The sequence below is a fragment of the Cervus elaphus genome, chromosome X, assembly GCF_910594005.1.
Source record: "Cervus elaphus chromosome X, mCerEla1.1, whole genome shotgun sequence".
Classification (NCBI taxonomy): Eukaryota; Metazoa; Chordata; class Mammalia; order Artiodactyla; family Cervidae; genus Cervus; species Cervus elaphus.
Window position 1 is genome coordinate 77,969,805 of NC_057848.1, and position 12,900 is coordinate 77,982,704.

Genomic DNA, 12,900 nt, shown 5'->3' on the forward strand with positions numbered 1-12,900 from the left:
ATTACTGTGGATGGGGGACTATGACAACAGAAGGGGACTATTACTGTAGAGGGGGGACTATGACAACAGAAGGGAACTATTACTATAGAGAGGGGACCTTAAGAATAGGGACAACCCCTGTCTGTGGAGAGCAGTAAACACAAAAATAAAGGCCCAGGCGTGTGGTTGCCATGAAAGCAGGCCTGATGGCACACGGACCACAGGCCCTGACTCAGGAGGAGCTGTGAGGGGAGGCCTCTGCCCAGGCAGGGACAGTGGCTGCAGTCAGGGCTGGGTAGGCAGAACCAGTGGGTCACAGGCCCATGTTCTGACTGGTCCTGGCAACGACCGGGTCAGCACCGACTGATGATCCTGGGGAGGAATTGGTCTGTGTGGCTGGGTCAGGGAAGTGAGGATCTGAGTCTCTATAGGGAGGGGTCTTTGTAGAAGCTGTTTCCAAGACATGGTGGGTGAGGGAGGGGGTTCCTGGACATCAGATCACCTTCAACACCATGAAGAGGGCTCTGTCCCCTCTCCCACGTGGAAAGACAAGGCACAGAGGCTTGGGAGTGAGATCAGGGTCTGGGTGGGTGAACAAAAGTCCGCAGCCACCACTCAGAAGTCATGGTTCATGTCTCCAGGTGATTGTGTTTTAAATCATCTCCTTGCATGATGGGATGGCCACGCCTGTCCCCACGTGGGTAAAGACTCTATAGTGTTTTTACTCATCTGTCACTGCTCCACCAGGACACCCACCCACAACAGGAGAGAGGGGACACTCAGACCCTGACCAGAGGCAATCCCAGCTTTTTAGCTGCTCAGGTGGGTGCTTCATGCTGGGAGCCTGTCCAGTCACTTTTACTGCAGCAACACCCACCAGATGGAGAGAGCGCCTCTGGGGAGTGAAGGGGGTGTGACCTAGTGCCTGGGCTCCATCGCCCCTAGAAGGGAAGCCCCCAAACCTAGAGACCCCACAGGCTCAACTGGGCCCCTCTCAGCCCCAAGTGGAGGGGGCTGGTGCACAGCGTGAGGGTGGGGGACCCTCTGGAGGGACACGCCAGCTCTAGCCTCAGGGAGAACAGACTTGAGCTGCTGGGGTCTGTCTGTTGGTCCCTGTCTCCTCCCTCCCTTGCTCCACCTCAAACCTTCACTTCACCTCCTGTGTGTCTCTCTCCCTTCACTCTGCTTCTGTCTGTCTCTCTTCATGTCTCTGTCCATTTCTCTCTGTGTCTTAGTCTCTCTGTCTCTAGAGCTCTTCTCCCCTCTCCACCACCCAATCCTCCTTTCTCTTAGAGAGAAGTCTGCCATTTCTCATTTGTCAGAATCATGCCTCCACGCCGCCAGCACTGGGTCTTCTGCACGTCCTGATTTAATTATGCAAAGCCCCATTTCCTCCCCCAGATCTCCCAGGCTCGACCTCTGATGGGCTGGCAGGTGAGCTCTCCCTGCTCCTTCTTGTGCCACCAAGGCGAACACGGACTGGATGTCAGTGCTGAGTTCTCAGCTCTGCGATGTGCCCCTGCACCACCTCTCCATCCTAGGTGAGGCCCCGCAGGCTCAGCTCGGCGGGGATGTGGCTGCAAGACGGGTCCAAGTGCGGGAAGCCTCAGTGCCAAACATGCACCCATGCAGGCACACACAGGCACACTGAACACACACACACATGTACACACATACACCAAACACACATGCACACACACATGCACACCACACACACACACATGCATGCACATACAGCAAACACACATGCACACATACTGCACACACATACATACACACACCAGCACCTTCCCTTCTCTGTCCACTTTATCCCATTCAACCCGGAAGGTATGTGAACCTCTGAGAGCCTGCCTTGAGGACACATGCCAGCCACCCTGGGGAGGGGTTGTGCTTTCTCAGCCACTCTGTCCTACTCCTGGGGACCCCTCACCTTTCCACCCACCTTTGCCATCAGAGCTTGTGCAGCACCTTCTACACTTAATCCTGGAGGGCCCAAAGTTTAAGATGTCCACCTGCCCCCAAAACAACTCGGTAAGTGGTACCGGAAATATCTAATTAAAATGAGGAACCTTTGACTCCAGCCAGTTTGGTTGCCAAAAGTGCTGCAAAGCTCAGCCATGACTGGGCATCTCGACTTGGGGATGCCTGGTGGTGACCAGGCAGGTGGGCACTTCCAGAATGATACTGCTGTGCTCAGGCCATTAGGGGGTGGCCAGCAGACACCGTGGCCTGGGAGGGGAGGGTCCCTGCCAGACAGAAGGTTGCTCACCTCCTCAAGGTGCAAACGCAATCCATTCTCCACCAACACTCCTCTGGCCGTGCGGACACCGGGAACTGACCTGACTCTGTGACCATGGGCACTGCCCACTGGGAGTGCACACGGACAGTTAGACAAACAGCAAGTGCTGTTTTCTATGGAAATCAGCTTTAGACTCTTTCTCACCCTCTCGACAGTTGCAGGGTTCTATGTTGGCCACCTCACCCCTGGGAGGAGGGGCCCCCACACAGCAATTCTCTTGGGTGTGGAGCAGACATGGAAAGTGGACCTGGTCTCTCAACCGTTCCAGATGCTTCCCCCTGGGGAAGGCTGTGCGGGCCCCACAAGGAGGAGGCTTCCACGTCTTCAGGCCTTCTCCATCCACAGAGGGGCCCTTGGATGCTCTCCTTCCTGTACCCCTTACATAATAATTCGTGATGCCTCTCCCCCAAGCCCGGGCACCACTCATCTGCTTCTGCCTTTGTAAATTTGCCTGTTCTGGACATCTCTTATAAATGGGCAAGTAAAATGTGTCCTTCTGTGTCTGCTTCTGTCACTGATCATCATGTGTTCAAGTTCCATCCACAATGTAAGGTGTGTCAGAACTTCACTCCTTTTCATGGTGAGTCATATACTGTGTGCATGTACCACATACTACTGACCCACCCATCCGTCCATCCACCCACACACCCACCCACCCACTCACCTATCCACCCACCCATCCATCCATAAATCCACCCATCCATCATGCATCCATCCACCCACTGACCAATCCATCATCCACCCATCCACTGATCCAACCCCACTGACCCATCTATTGTCCATCCTTCTCTCCATCCATCCATCCACCCACCCACCACCCATTCATCCATCCATCCATCCATCCATCCATCCATCCACTTATCTATTCACCCATCCATCCACTCTTCCATAATATCATCAAATCAAAGTATATTATGAACTTGTAAATCCTCCTTCCCATTCCTTGACCCTAGAGAATAAATATGAAAAAAAAAAGAGAGAGAGAAAGAAATAAAGCTAGTCCAAACCTATGTTCAGAGACGGAAAGGAAGGATTTCTGGATTGTCCCTAGGGGACCGCTAAAGTGTGAACCTCTCCACACTGTCTCTAAAACAGATAGATGACACAGATTTAAAAGGAAAAGAATAAATGAAACTACACACGACCCACAACACTGGCATCATAAAGAGCCTGAAAATACTATGAAAGTACTTGTAACTAGAGAGGGTCTGTCTGTGCTCAGTCGTGTCTGACTCTTTGCAACAACATGGACTGTACCCACCAGGCTCCTCTGTCCGTGGGGTTCTCCAGGCAAGAATACTGGAGTGGGTTGCCATGCCCTCCTCCAGGAGATCTTCCCCACCCAGAGAGCCTCCCAGAAAGGTAGGAAAGGACACAGCTTTACTCTGGAACCAGCCTGAAACCAGAAAGGGGACTCATGTGCTAAGAGCATCACAGTCTGAAGTCACAGAGGCTGGGGGAACTGGGAGGGGAAGGGGGAGGCTGGGTCCCGCACTTTGTGCAGCTGAGCTGACACCAGAGCTCCTTCCTGGTCCCAGAGAAGCAACAGTTGTGTTCCCATGTCCTCTGAGGTGGGTTTGTGTTTGCACCCCGGCACCTCCTCCAGGGAGACTTTCTTGGTGGCTCAGACAGTAAAGAATCAGCCTGCAATACAGGGGACCCGGGTTCGATCCCTGGGCCAGGAAGATCCCCTGGAGGAGAAAATGGTACCCCACTGGAGTATTCTCACCTGGGAAATCCCATGGACAGAGGAGCCTGGCAGGCTACAGTCCATGGGGTCACAGAGAGTCGAGACGACTGAAGCACCCACACCCCTCCCCTGTGGTGCTTCTCCTGGGTGGATCAGGCATTTATGGGGTGGAGAGAAGTTGGGGTGGGAAGCAGTCATTGTGGAGGATGTAGAGGACTCAATGCTGGGGGCCCTGTCTATGTGGAGGGGGCACCCAACTAACAGTGGTCCTGTCACTGGCACACGTTAGCCAGGGGTTGGATGCTGGACTGAGTAGAGAACCCACCTGGGCCCAGGTGCTTGCAGGAGCAGGGGCCCACCTGGAGGGACAGATGGCCCCTGCCTTCCTGTACCCACACTTGAGGGGCACTCATATTCCTGGTTTTTCTATCCCAACCTGGTCCCCCCAAGAGGACAAGAGGCTGTCAAGCACAGCTCTTGCCTTGTGTAATTGCTTCCTCCTGGGAGATCCCTGGTTGCTAGAATCTTCCTCAGGGGATCTGACGGGCAGAGAGCCAGGGATGGAATGTGGGCAAACCTCATTCCTGCTTGCATCAGGTGCCTGCAGCCTGGCCTTAAGAGCTCACACCCAGAGGAGGGACCAAGCAGGAGGGGGTCCACCAGAGCCCGGGAGTCCTGCAGGACTGGGGTCCTTCTGCTCTGAGGGTCCCTTGGTGTCAGGGTCCCTCCGTTCTGCATTACTCCAGGGCAGGGTCCCTCCATCCTGGGGGGCCTTGGTGCTGGGGTCTCAAGTGGTATGACAGTCAAGAGAACCGGGGTGAGTGCTGGGTGGGGGGCACGGGTGGTGGTATTTCAAGGGGTGTTGAAGGTCATTCTCTGCAGCAGCACTTAATTTAATTCTTGTAGAGGTGGATGGCAAGTGTCTGTGTGTAGCTGACAATATTCATATGAGTCTTTGCTTTTTCTTTTAATTTGGATTGGGTGGGCACTGTGAGTTCCTTTCTCATTTTTTATCATTATATATTTTTTCTTTTCCCATCATGACTCTGTAGAGGACACAGTACCATTTTCAGCTACTAGTTTATGTTAATATTAGTTTTTGCTTTTTCTTTTATTTTGGATGGAGAGAATCTATTATTTTCTTTCCCATTTTTTATCCTTGTTTTTTTTTCTTTTTCCATTATGACTCCTTGTAGAGGACACAGTACATTTTCTGCTTCAAATTTATATTAGGGTTTCCCTGGTGGCTCAGTTGGCAAAGAATCTGCTTGCAATGTGGGTGACATGGGTTTGATTCTGGGGTTGGGAAGATCTCCTGGAGAAGGGAATGGAAACCCACTCCAGTAATCTTGCCTGGATAATTCCATGGACAGAGGGGTCTGATGGGCTACCGTCCATCAGGTCGAAAAGAGTTGGAAACAACTGAACAACTTTTACTTTTCAATTTATGTTAAAGTTATTTTTTGCTTTTTCCTATCTTATTTGTGTGGTGGGCAGATTTTTTTCCTTTCATTCTCCCCCCTTGATTCCTTCTTGCCTTTCCTAGAGCTGTTTGTGGGATGGGCACAGACCTTTGTGGGTCTTGTGTGTCCTCATGTCCAAGGGTCCAGCTTGGGTGTTTGGAGCCCAGGCTGTTGAACCCACAGGGAGCTTCCACCCAGGGACTGCCTGAGAAGAGAGTGAGGCTGGACTCTGCAGGAACACTCCCCCAAGACCACAATCTGGACCCGGGCTCTGTGCTCCATGTGACCAGTGACCCTGGAGACCCTGTTCCCAGAAGCAGGGCCTCAACCCCAGCAGCACCAACACTGTTGATTTTGCAGTGGATGATATGGCCAAGTCACTTAATGTTTCACTCTGGGCTTGGCCCCGGTGCCCCCACCACAGAATCTAATGACCCTTGGGGTCTGGAGGTTCCGTCCTGGGCCTCAGTCTGCATGTACCCTGCTGGCCTCACACAGTCACTGCAGTACAGACTTCACACAATATTATAAGCACTGCTCTCTGCTGCTGTGCACACACACGCATGCATATCCGTGCACACACAGACTCTGAACACATGCACATATGCGTGGTCACCTGTACCTACAGGAGCATGTACATATGCACACAAACAAACACATACACACACACACCAGAGCAATGCCACGGCTCCCCACTGCCACTCAGGAGAGGATGGGTCCCTTGGGACCAGGCGCCATGCTTTATGTCTTTGTGTGTCAGGATCCCCCAACCCGTCTGTAGAGTGGCTGTGCTGGGGGAGGTCCCCACCCACGCCCCTGTCTCTCACTACAAGGCCCCTCTCCTCCACCCCCGCCCGGAAAAACCCTCACAGAGATCTCGGCGTGGCTGGAGAACCAACCCCTGGAGGTGGTTATCCTGGCATACAGGAACTTCGAGGGCATGATGGAGGACCTGCATGAGTACCTGATGGGCTGCATCAAGAACATCTCTGGGGACATGCTGTGTCCCCGTGGGGTGAGCAGGGGCCAAAGGCTCCCCATGCTCTTGGCAGCGGGAGCACTAGGATTCACTGTAATCAGACTATCTGCTCACTGCATGAGGCTGATTCAGACACCTGATGACACCATTCACGAGACCCCAGTAATCCACCCACCACTGTCTCCACTGAAACACCCCAGTAACCAGCCCATCACTGGTCACAGGCACCCCCAATAATCCACCCTGCCTGGTCTCTATTGAGACACTCCCCAAATCGATCAACCATGCCTCGAGATGCCCCAGTAATCCACCCGCTGTTTCCTATCAGGAATCCCAATAATCCATCCACACCTGTTTCCACTCAGGCACCCCAATGATTGACCCATCACTGCTCAAGACACCCAAATAATCTACCCACCACTGTCTCCACTCAAACACCCCCAAAATCTACCAATCACTGCTCAAGACACTCCAATAACCCACCCATCACCATCTCCACTCAGACACCCCAGTAATCTACCCACTAGTGTCTCTACTCAGACATGCCATTATTCCACCCATGACTGTCTCTTCTCACAGAGAACCCAATAACCAGCCCATCACTGCTCACAGACCCCCCAATAATTCACACACCACTGTAGCTTCTAGGACACCCCCAATAACTGACACATCGTGTCACAAGGCACCCCAATAACCCCTGTGAACACGTCTCATGGGTACCTGGATGATTCAACCCACAAGAGGTGCCGACTCTGTGCCAGCTGTGGTCCCAGGAACAGCAGGTCATCCTGTCGTCCAAGGACGAGGCATCCATGAGTCAGCATGAAGAACTGTGGCGCAGTATCCCCTACTGGTGGGGGAACCAGGTGAAGCCCCGAGACCTCATCCACTACCTGGAGCACATGAAGGGCTGCAGCCACCCAGGTTAGTGCCGCCTTCACACCAGGACAACTGGTCACACGCAAATCCTAGCGAATGGGGCTGGCTTTGGGTTCAAGAGGAGAAATGGAACAGGATGTATTAGGGGACGTTATTCTGTTCACCACATGGGGACCAGGGCATGGACATTCTTGGGGATGTTACTGTGTCCACCACAGGGGGTCAGGATGTAGACAGGATGTGAACATCCATGCGGACATTATTGTGTCCACCACACGGGGTCAGGATGTGGACATCTCCTGGGTCACTGTCCAGCCCGCCTGCCCTCTGTAACAGGAGAAATTCGTGAGTCAAAACCCCTGTGAGCCCCCGCTGTCTGAACTTTGGTCTCTGTCAGACATCTGAATCTCTGACTGCTGTGGAGGCCAGAGTCTGAGTGGGTGATGGCACAGCTTGGTGACTGGGTGGGCAGGTGACCCCATGGGTTACTGGTCACATGGGCGAAAGACCCTGTGGGTTGGTGACCAGGTGGGTGGGTGACCGTGCGGGTGGGTGATGGTGTGAGTGGGTAATCATGTGGACAGGTGACCTCATGACCTCGCATGTTAGTGACCCCATGGGTGGGTGACCACGTGGAGGGATCACTGCATGGGGTAGTGACCCCATGGGGGGTGACCATGTGAGTCGATGACCACATGGTTTGGTTGGCCACATGACTCCGTGGGTTAGTGACTGCACACGTGGGCGGCTGACCCCACAGCTGGCACCAAGAACAGCAGCCCCTCTCTTGTCCCAGGCAGGCTGTTCATGGCCGGCATCAACCTCACGGAGAACCTGGAGTTTGTCCTCGTCCACCCGGCCTGGTCCCTGGAGAAGCTGACCCAGTGGGGGCTCCCCTACCTTTGCGCATGGGTGTGGGGCCAGTGACTGGGGTCGGCCGCCGGCTGTACCAACACCATCGCAGGCGACTTCATCTGGGCCGATGGGTTTGTTGGCGACGACATCGGGTTGAACCGGAAGCTGCTTAGGGGCTGATGGACGGCGCATGTGTGGAGCTGGGCATCGCGGAGGATGCATCACAGTCACGCGCTGTGATGTTTCCGGCCTGAACCGGAAGCCACCTCGGGGCTGACGGACGGCACACTGACGGGCTGAGCGTTGCGGAGGCCGCTCCTCGTTCACATCCTGTGACGTCACTGGGCTGAACCAGAAGCTGCTTCGAGGCCTACGGACGGCGCGTGAGTGGAGCTGGGTATCGCGGAGGGTGCGTCTCAGTCACGTCCTGTGACGTCACCAGGCTAAACTGGAAGCCACCTAGGGGCCGACGGACGGCGCTTTTAGGAGCTGGGCATTGCGGAGGCTATTCTCAGCCCTGTCCTGCGGGGCTGGTCATCCGTCCGCCCTTCCAATGAATGTTGGTGACTGCAGAGGTGGGGCCAGGTGGCAGGGTCCATGGTCTCTTCGGTCCTCCGTGTGTCTCTCGGCTAATGCAGTGTGTGAGGTGATGATTAAAGGTGAGTGCATAATTTGTACGATCACATCCTCAGGGAGACACACCTGGTTCTCCAGTCTGTGGCTTCCCCATGGGAGAGGCTGGGGTGCCCCCTCCCCCTGGCCCTGAGAGCAGCAGACGGTGACCCCCAGCTCGGGAGGTGGGAGAGGCACTATGACAGTGTTCATAGGAGGGGACTGGGTGCTTTGCGATCCCGCTGAGAAATCCCTTTTATTAGATAAGGGGCTTCCCTGGTGGCTCACCTAAGAAGGCCTCCTTATCTCTCCTTGCTAGTCTTTGGAACTCTGCATTCAGGTGGCTATATGTTTCCGTGTCTGCTTTGCCTTTCTCTTCTTTTCTCATCTATTTGTAACGCCTCCTCAGACAACCACTTTGCCTTTTTGCAATTCTTTTTTTGTGGATGGTTTTGATCACCACCTCCTGTACAATGTTAGGAACCTCCATCCATAGGTCTTCTGGTACTGTGTGCCAAGCCTAACCCTTGAATCTATTTGTCACTTCCAATGTATACTCACAAGGGATTTGAATAAAGCAAAGAAACAGGGAACACAATAGAATGGGAAAGACTAGAGATCTCTTCAAGGAAATCAGAAATGCCAAGGGAACATTTCATGCAAATACAGGCACAATAAAGGACAGAAACGTTATGGGCCTACCTAAAACAGAAGAGATTAAAAAGAGGTAGCAAGAATATGCAGAAGAACTATAAAAAAACCAAAAACATCTTATTAACCTGGATAACCACGATGGTGTGATCAATCACCCAGAGCCAGGCATCCTGGAGGGCAAAGTCAAGTGGGCCTTAGAAAGCAGCAGTACAAACAAAGCTAGTGAAGGTGATTAAATTTCAGCTGAGCTCTTTCAAATCCTAAAAGATGGTGCTGTTAAAGTGGTGCACTCAATAGGCCAGCCAGTTTGGAAAACTTGGCAGTGGCCTCAGGACTGAAAAAGGTCAGTTTTCATTTCAATCCCAAAGAAGGGCAATGCCAAACAATGTTCAAACTACCGCACGACTGCAGTCATTTCACATGCTAGCAAGGTAATGCTCAAAATCCTTCAAGCTAGGCTTCAACAGTATGTGACCTGAGAACTTCACAGACCCCACATTCAAACAGTTGATTCTAAATGCACAGTGATACCACAAAGATGGTCAAGGTAAAGACATACAGTGTGATTTTATTTATGTCTAAGTCAGTGAAACAAAATATTCACTGCAAGGTACAAACTTTTTTAGCATGAAAAATCTTATATTTGAATAGAAAATATCCTGCTGAAATTGAAAAATATGTTTTAAAGTGAAATTCGTTCCTAATTGTCAATTATTTTGAGCCTATGGAAAAAAGAGAATAAAATTACATTCATTGGGACTGCTTCAGTTCAGTTCAGTCGCTCAGTTGTGTTCAACTCTTTTCATTGGGGGCTGCTTAAACTTTCACAGACATTTTTTTTTCTTAAAAATTCCCTTACAGTTTTACAGTCTTAACTAGATATAAAATGATCAGTAGATTTTATACTATGTTTGTTTTCTGGACATTTTCATTGCCTTTAATTTATGAATGTAAATAGAATATTTTTCTATTGAGTGAGTATTAAAAATTACTCCTCTCTCTTGTGTGGAACACGCTGTTTAAACTACTGTTGGGAGACATTTTAGTGCCTAAAACCTTTTATAATTCAGCTGTACAATCTAGGTTTTGTATTTGTTTTGCTTTGTTTAGGCTGAGAATTTTCTCATCTATTTTTAGTATCTTCAGAGTTTCTGTTAGGAATATGTGTCTGCTGTTCTTTACTTGCACAGTCGTGTCCAGCTCTTTGCCACCCCATGGACTGTAAGCCCACCAGTCTCTTCCGTTCATGGGGATTCTCCAGGCAAGAATGCTGGAGTGGGTTGCCATGCTCTCCTGCAGGGGATCTTCCTGACCCAGAGATGGAATTGACATCTGCTATAGCTCCTGCATTGCAGGCAGATTCTTTACCACTGAGTGAAACTAGATCTTGTATACATGAAACCCACTTTAATTATGAAGATTCATAATCAGTGAAAAACAAAGATGGAGAAGCCCAAAGAAGCATTTATCTTTAACCAATTAATAATAAGAAAAAAAACCCTTCATTTCAATTTGCCTTCATTTTTTTTCAATTAATTTTTCACTGACGGATAATTGCTTTCCAGAATTTTGTTGTTTTCTGTCAAAATTCAACATAACAGTCTTTCTTAACTCACAATTTCTCTTCAGTATCATCTTACTCTGTGTAAATAACTTCTTTTACCATTTCTTACAGACAGGGTATCTGCTGAGAATGAATTCCCCAATTTTTTGTTCATATGAGAATATCTCCTTCTCCTTTGTTTTTAAAGGATAATATTCCTGGATGTAGAAGTTAATTTCAGTAGTTTAAAAAAACTGATTTATTGACATATTGTACCTGTACCATGAATTTACTAGTTAAGCCATATAATTCATTGATTTGTAACTTATTCATAGGTTGAATAACCATAACCACAGCCTCATTCTAGAATATTTTCATCACTCCAATGGGAAACACTCTCCAGTTGGCAAACATTTTCCACTTCCCCCTTCATCTGGGCCCTTGCACTCACTCCTCTTTTTTAGGTCTTTAGAGAATTACCTTATCTGAGACATACACATTCACAAGAACAGAATACTGCAATAGAAAGCCTTTTGTTCCTGGCTTTATTAATTAGCATAATCATTTCTGAGCTCTACCATGTTATAGCTTATATAAGAACTCCATTCATTTGATGGCCAAATAATTTTGCATTGCATGTTTTATTTATTTGATCACCAGTTGATGGACATTTGAGTTATTTCAACATTTTTTTTCCTTTTTTAGTTTATTTCTTTTTAAACTTTATTTATTTTTAATTTAATAATTTAAAAATTTTAAATCTATGTTCATCATCTATGTTCATCAGTGATATTGGCCTGTAGTTTTCTTATTTGATCTCGTCTTTGTCTGGTTTTGGTATCAGGGTGATGGTAGCCTCGTAGAATGAGTTTGGAAGTGTTCCTTCCTCTGCAATTTTTTTGAAAGAGTTTTAGAAGGATATGCATTTGCTCATCTCTGAATGTTTGATATAATTCACCTGTGAAGCAATCTGGTCCTAAGCTTTTGTCTTTTGGGAATTTTTTGATCAAAGCTTCGATTTGGAGCTTGTAATTGGGTGGTTCACAATTTCTATTTCTTCCTGGTTCAGTCTTGGGAGATTGAGCTTTTCTAAGCCTCTGTGCATTTCTTCCAGATTATCCATTTTATTGCCATAGAGTTGTTCATAATAGTCTCTTATAATTCTTTGTATGTCTGCATTTTCTGTTGTAATCTCTCCTTTTTCATTTCTAAGTCTGTTGATTTGATTCTTCTCTCTATTTTTCTTGATGAGTCTGGTTAAAGGTTTGTCAACTTTGTTTATCTTCTCAAAGAACCAGGTTTCAGTTTATTAATCTTTGCTATTGTTTCTTTCATTTATTTTTCATTTATTTCTGCTCAGATCTTTATGATTTCTTTCCATGTACTAATTTTGGCTTTTTTTTTGGTTCCTCTTTACCAGGTGTTTTAGGAGACAATTGAGGTGGTCTATTCGATGCTTTTCTTGTTTCTTAAGTTAGGATTCTATTGCTACCAACTTCCCTCTTAGAACTTCTTTTCCTGTATCCCATAGATTTTCAGTTGTCATGTTTTCATTGTCATTTTAGTCTAGAAAAATGTCAATTTCCGTTTTGATTTCTTCAGTAACCTGTTGGTTATTTAGAAATGCAATGTTTAATCTCCATGTGTTTTTGTTTGTTACAGTTTTCTTTTTTCTTCTAATTAATATTTAGTCTCATAGTGTTGTGGTCAGAGAAGATGCTTGATACAATTTCAATTTTGTTCATTTTACTGAGGTTTGATTTGGGACGCAAGATGTGGTCTATCCTGGAGACTGTTCCCTGTGCACTTGAGAAGAAGGTGTATTATTCTTCATTTGGATGGCATCTCCTGAAGATATCAATTAGATTCATCTCATCTCATGTATCATTTAAGACATGTGTTTCTGCATTAGTTTTCTGTTTTGAAGTTCTGTCCATTGGTGTGAGT

The 12,900-nt window shown here is 48.6% G+C and overlaps 1 protein-coding gene across 1 annotated transcript; it reads left to right on the forward strand.

The window, feature by feature from the left end:
• The first annotated feature begins 1,462 nt into the window (after positions 1 to 1,462).
• Positions 1,463 to 8,358, forward strand: LOC122690372 (PI-PLC X domain-containing protein 1-like). Its single transcript, XM_043897399.1, has 4 exons — positions 1,463 to 1,520; positions 6,265 to 6,446; positions 7,154 to 7,334; positions 8,086 to 8,358. The coding sequence occupies exons 1-4, from the start codon at positions 1,463 to 1,465 to the stop codon at positions 8,214 to 8,216; spliced, it is 552 nt and encodes a 183-aa protein (XP_043753334.1). The 3' UTR covers positions 8,217 to 8,358.
• Positions 8,359 to 12,900: the final 4,542 nt, after the last annotated feature.

What these genes read in the sequence shown, in the direction of transcription:
- LOC122690372 (XM_043897399.1), top strand. Translation starts at nt 1,463, where the DNA reads ATGTCAGTGCTGAGTTCTCAGCTCTGCGATGTGCCCCTGCACCACCTC. An exon ending in GCACCACCTCTCCATCCTAG is followed by an intron (nt 1,521 to 6,264) that starts GTGAGGCCCCGC and finishes TCTCACTACAAG; the next exon opens with GCCCCTCTCCTCCACCCCCG. An exon ending in GAAGGGCTGCAGCCACCCAG is followed by an intron (nt 7,335 to 8,085) that starts GTTAGTGCCGCC and finishes CTCTTGTCCCAG; the next exon opens with GCAGGCTGTTCATGGCCGGC.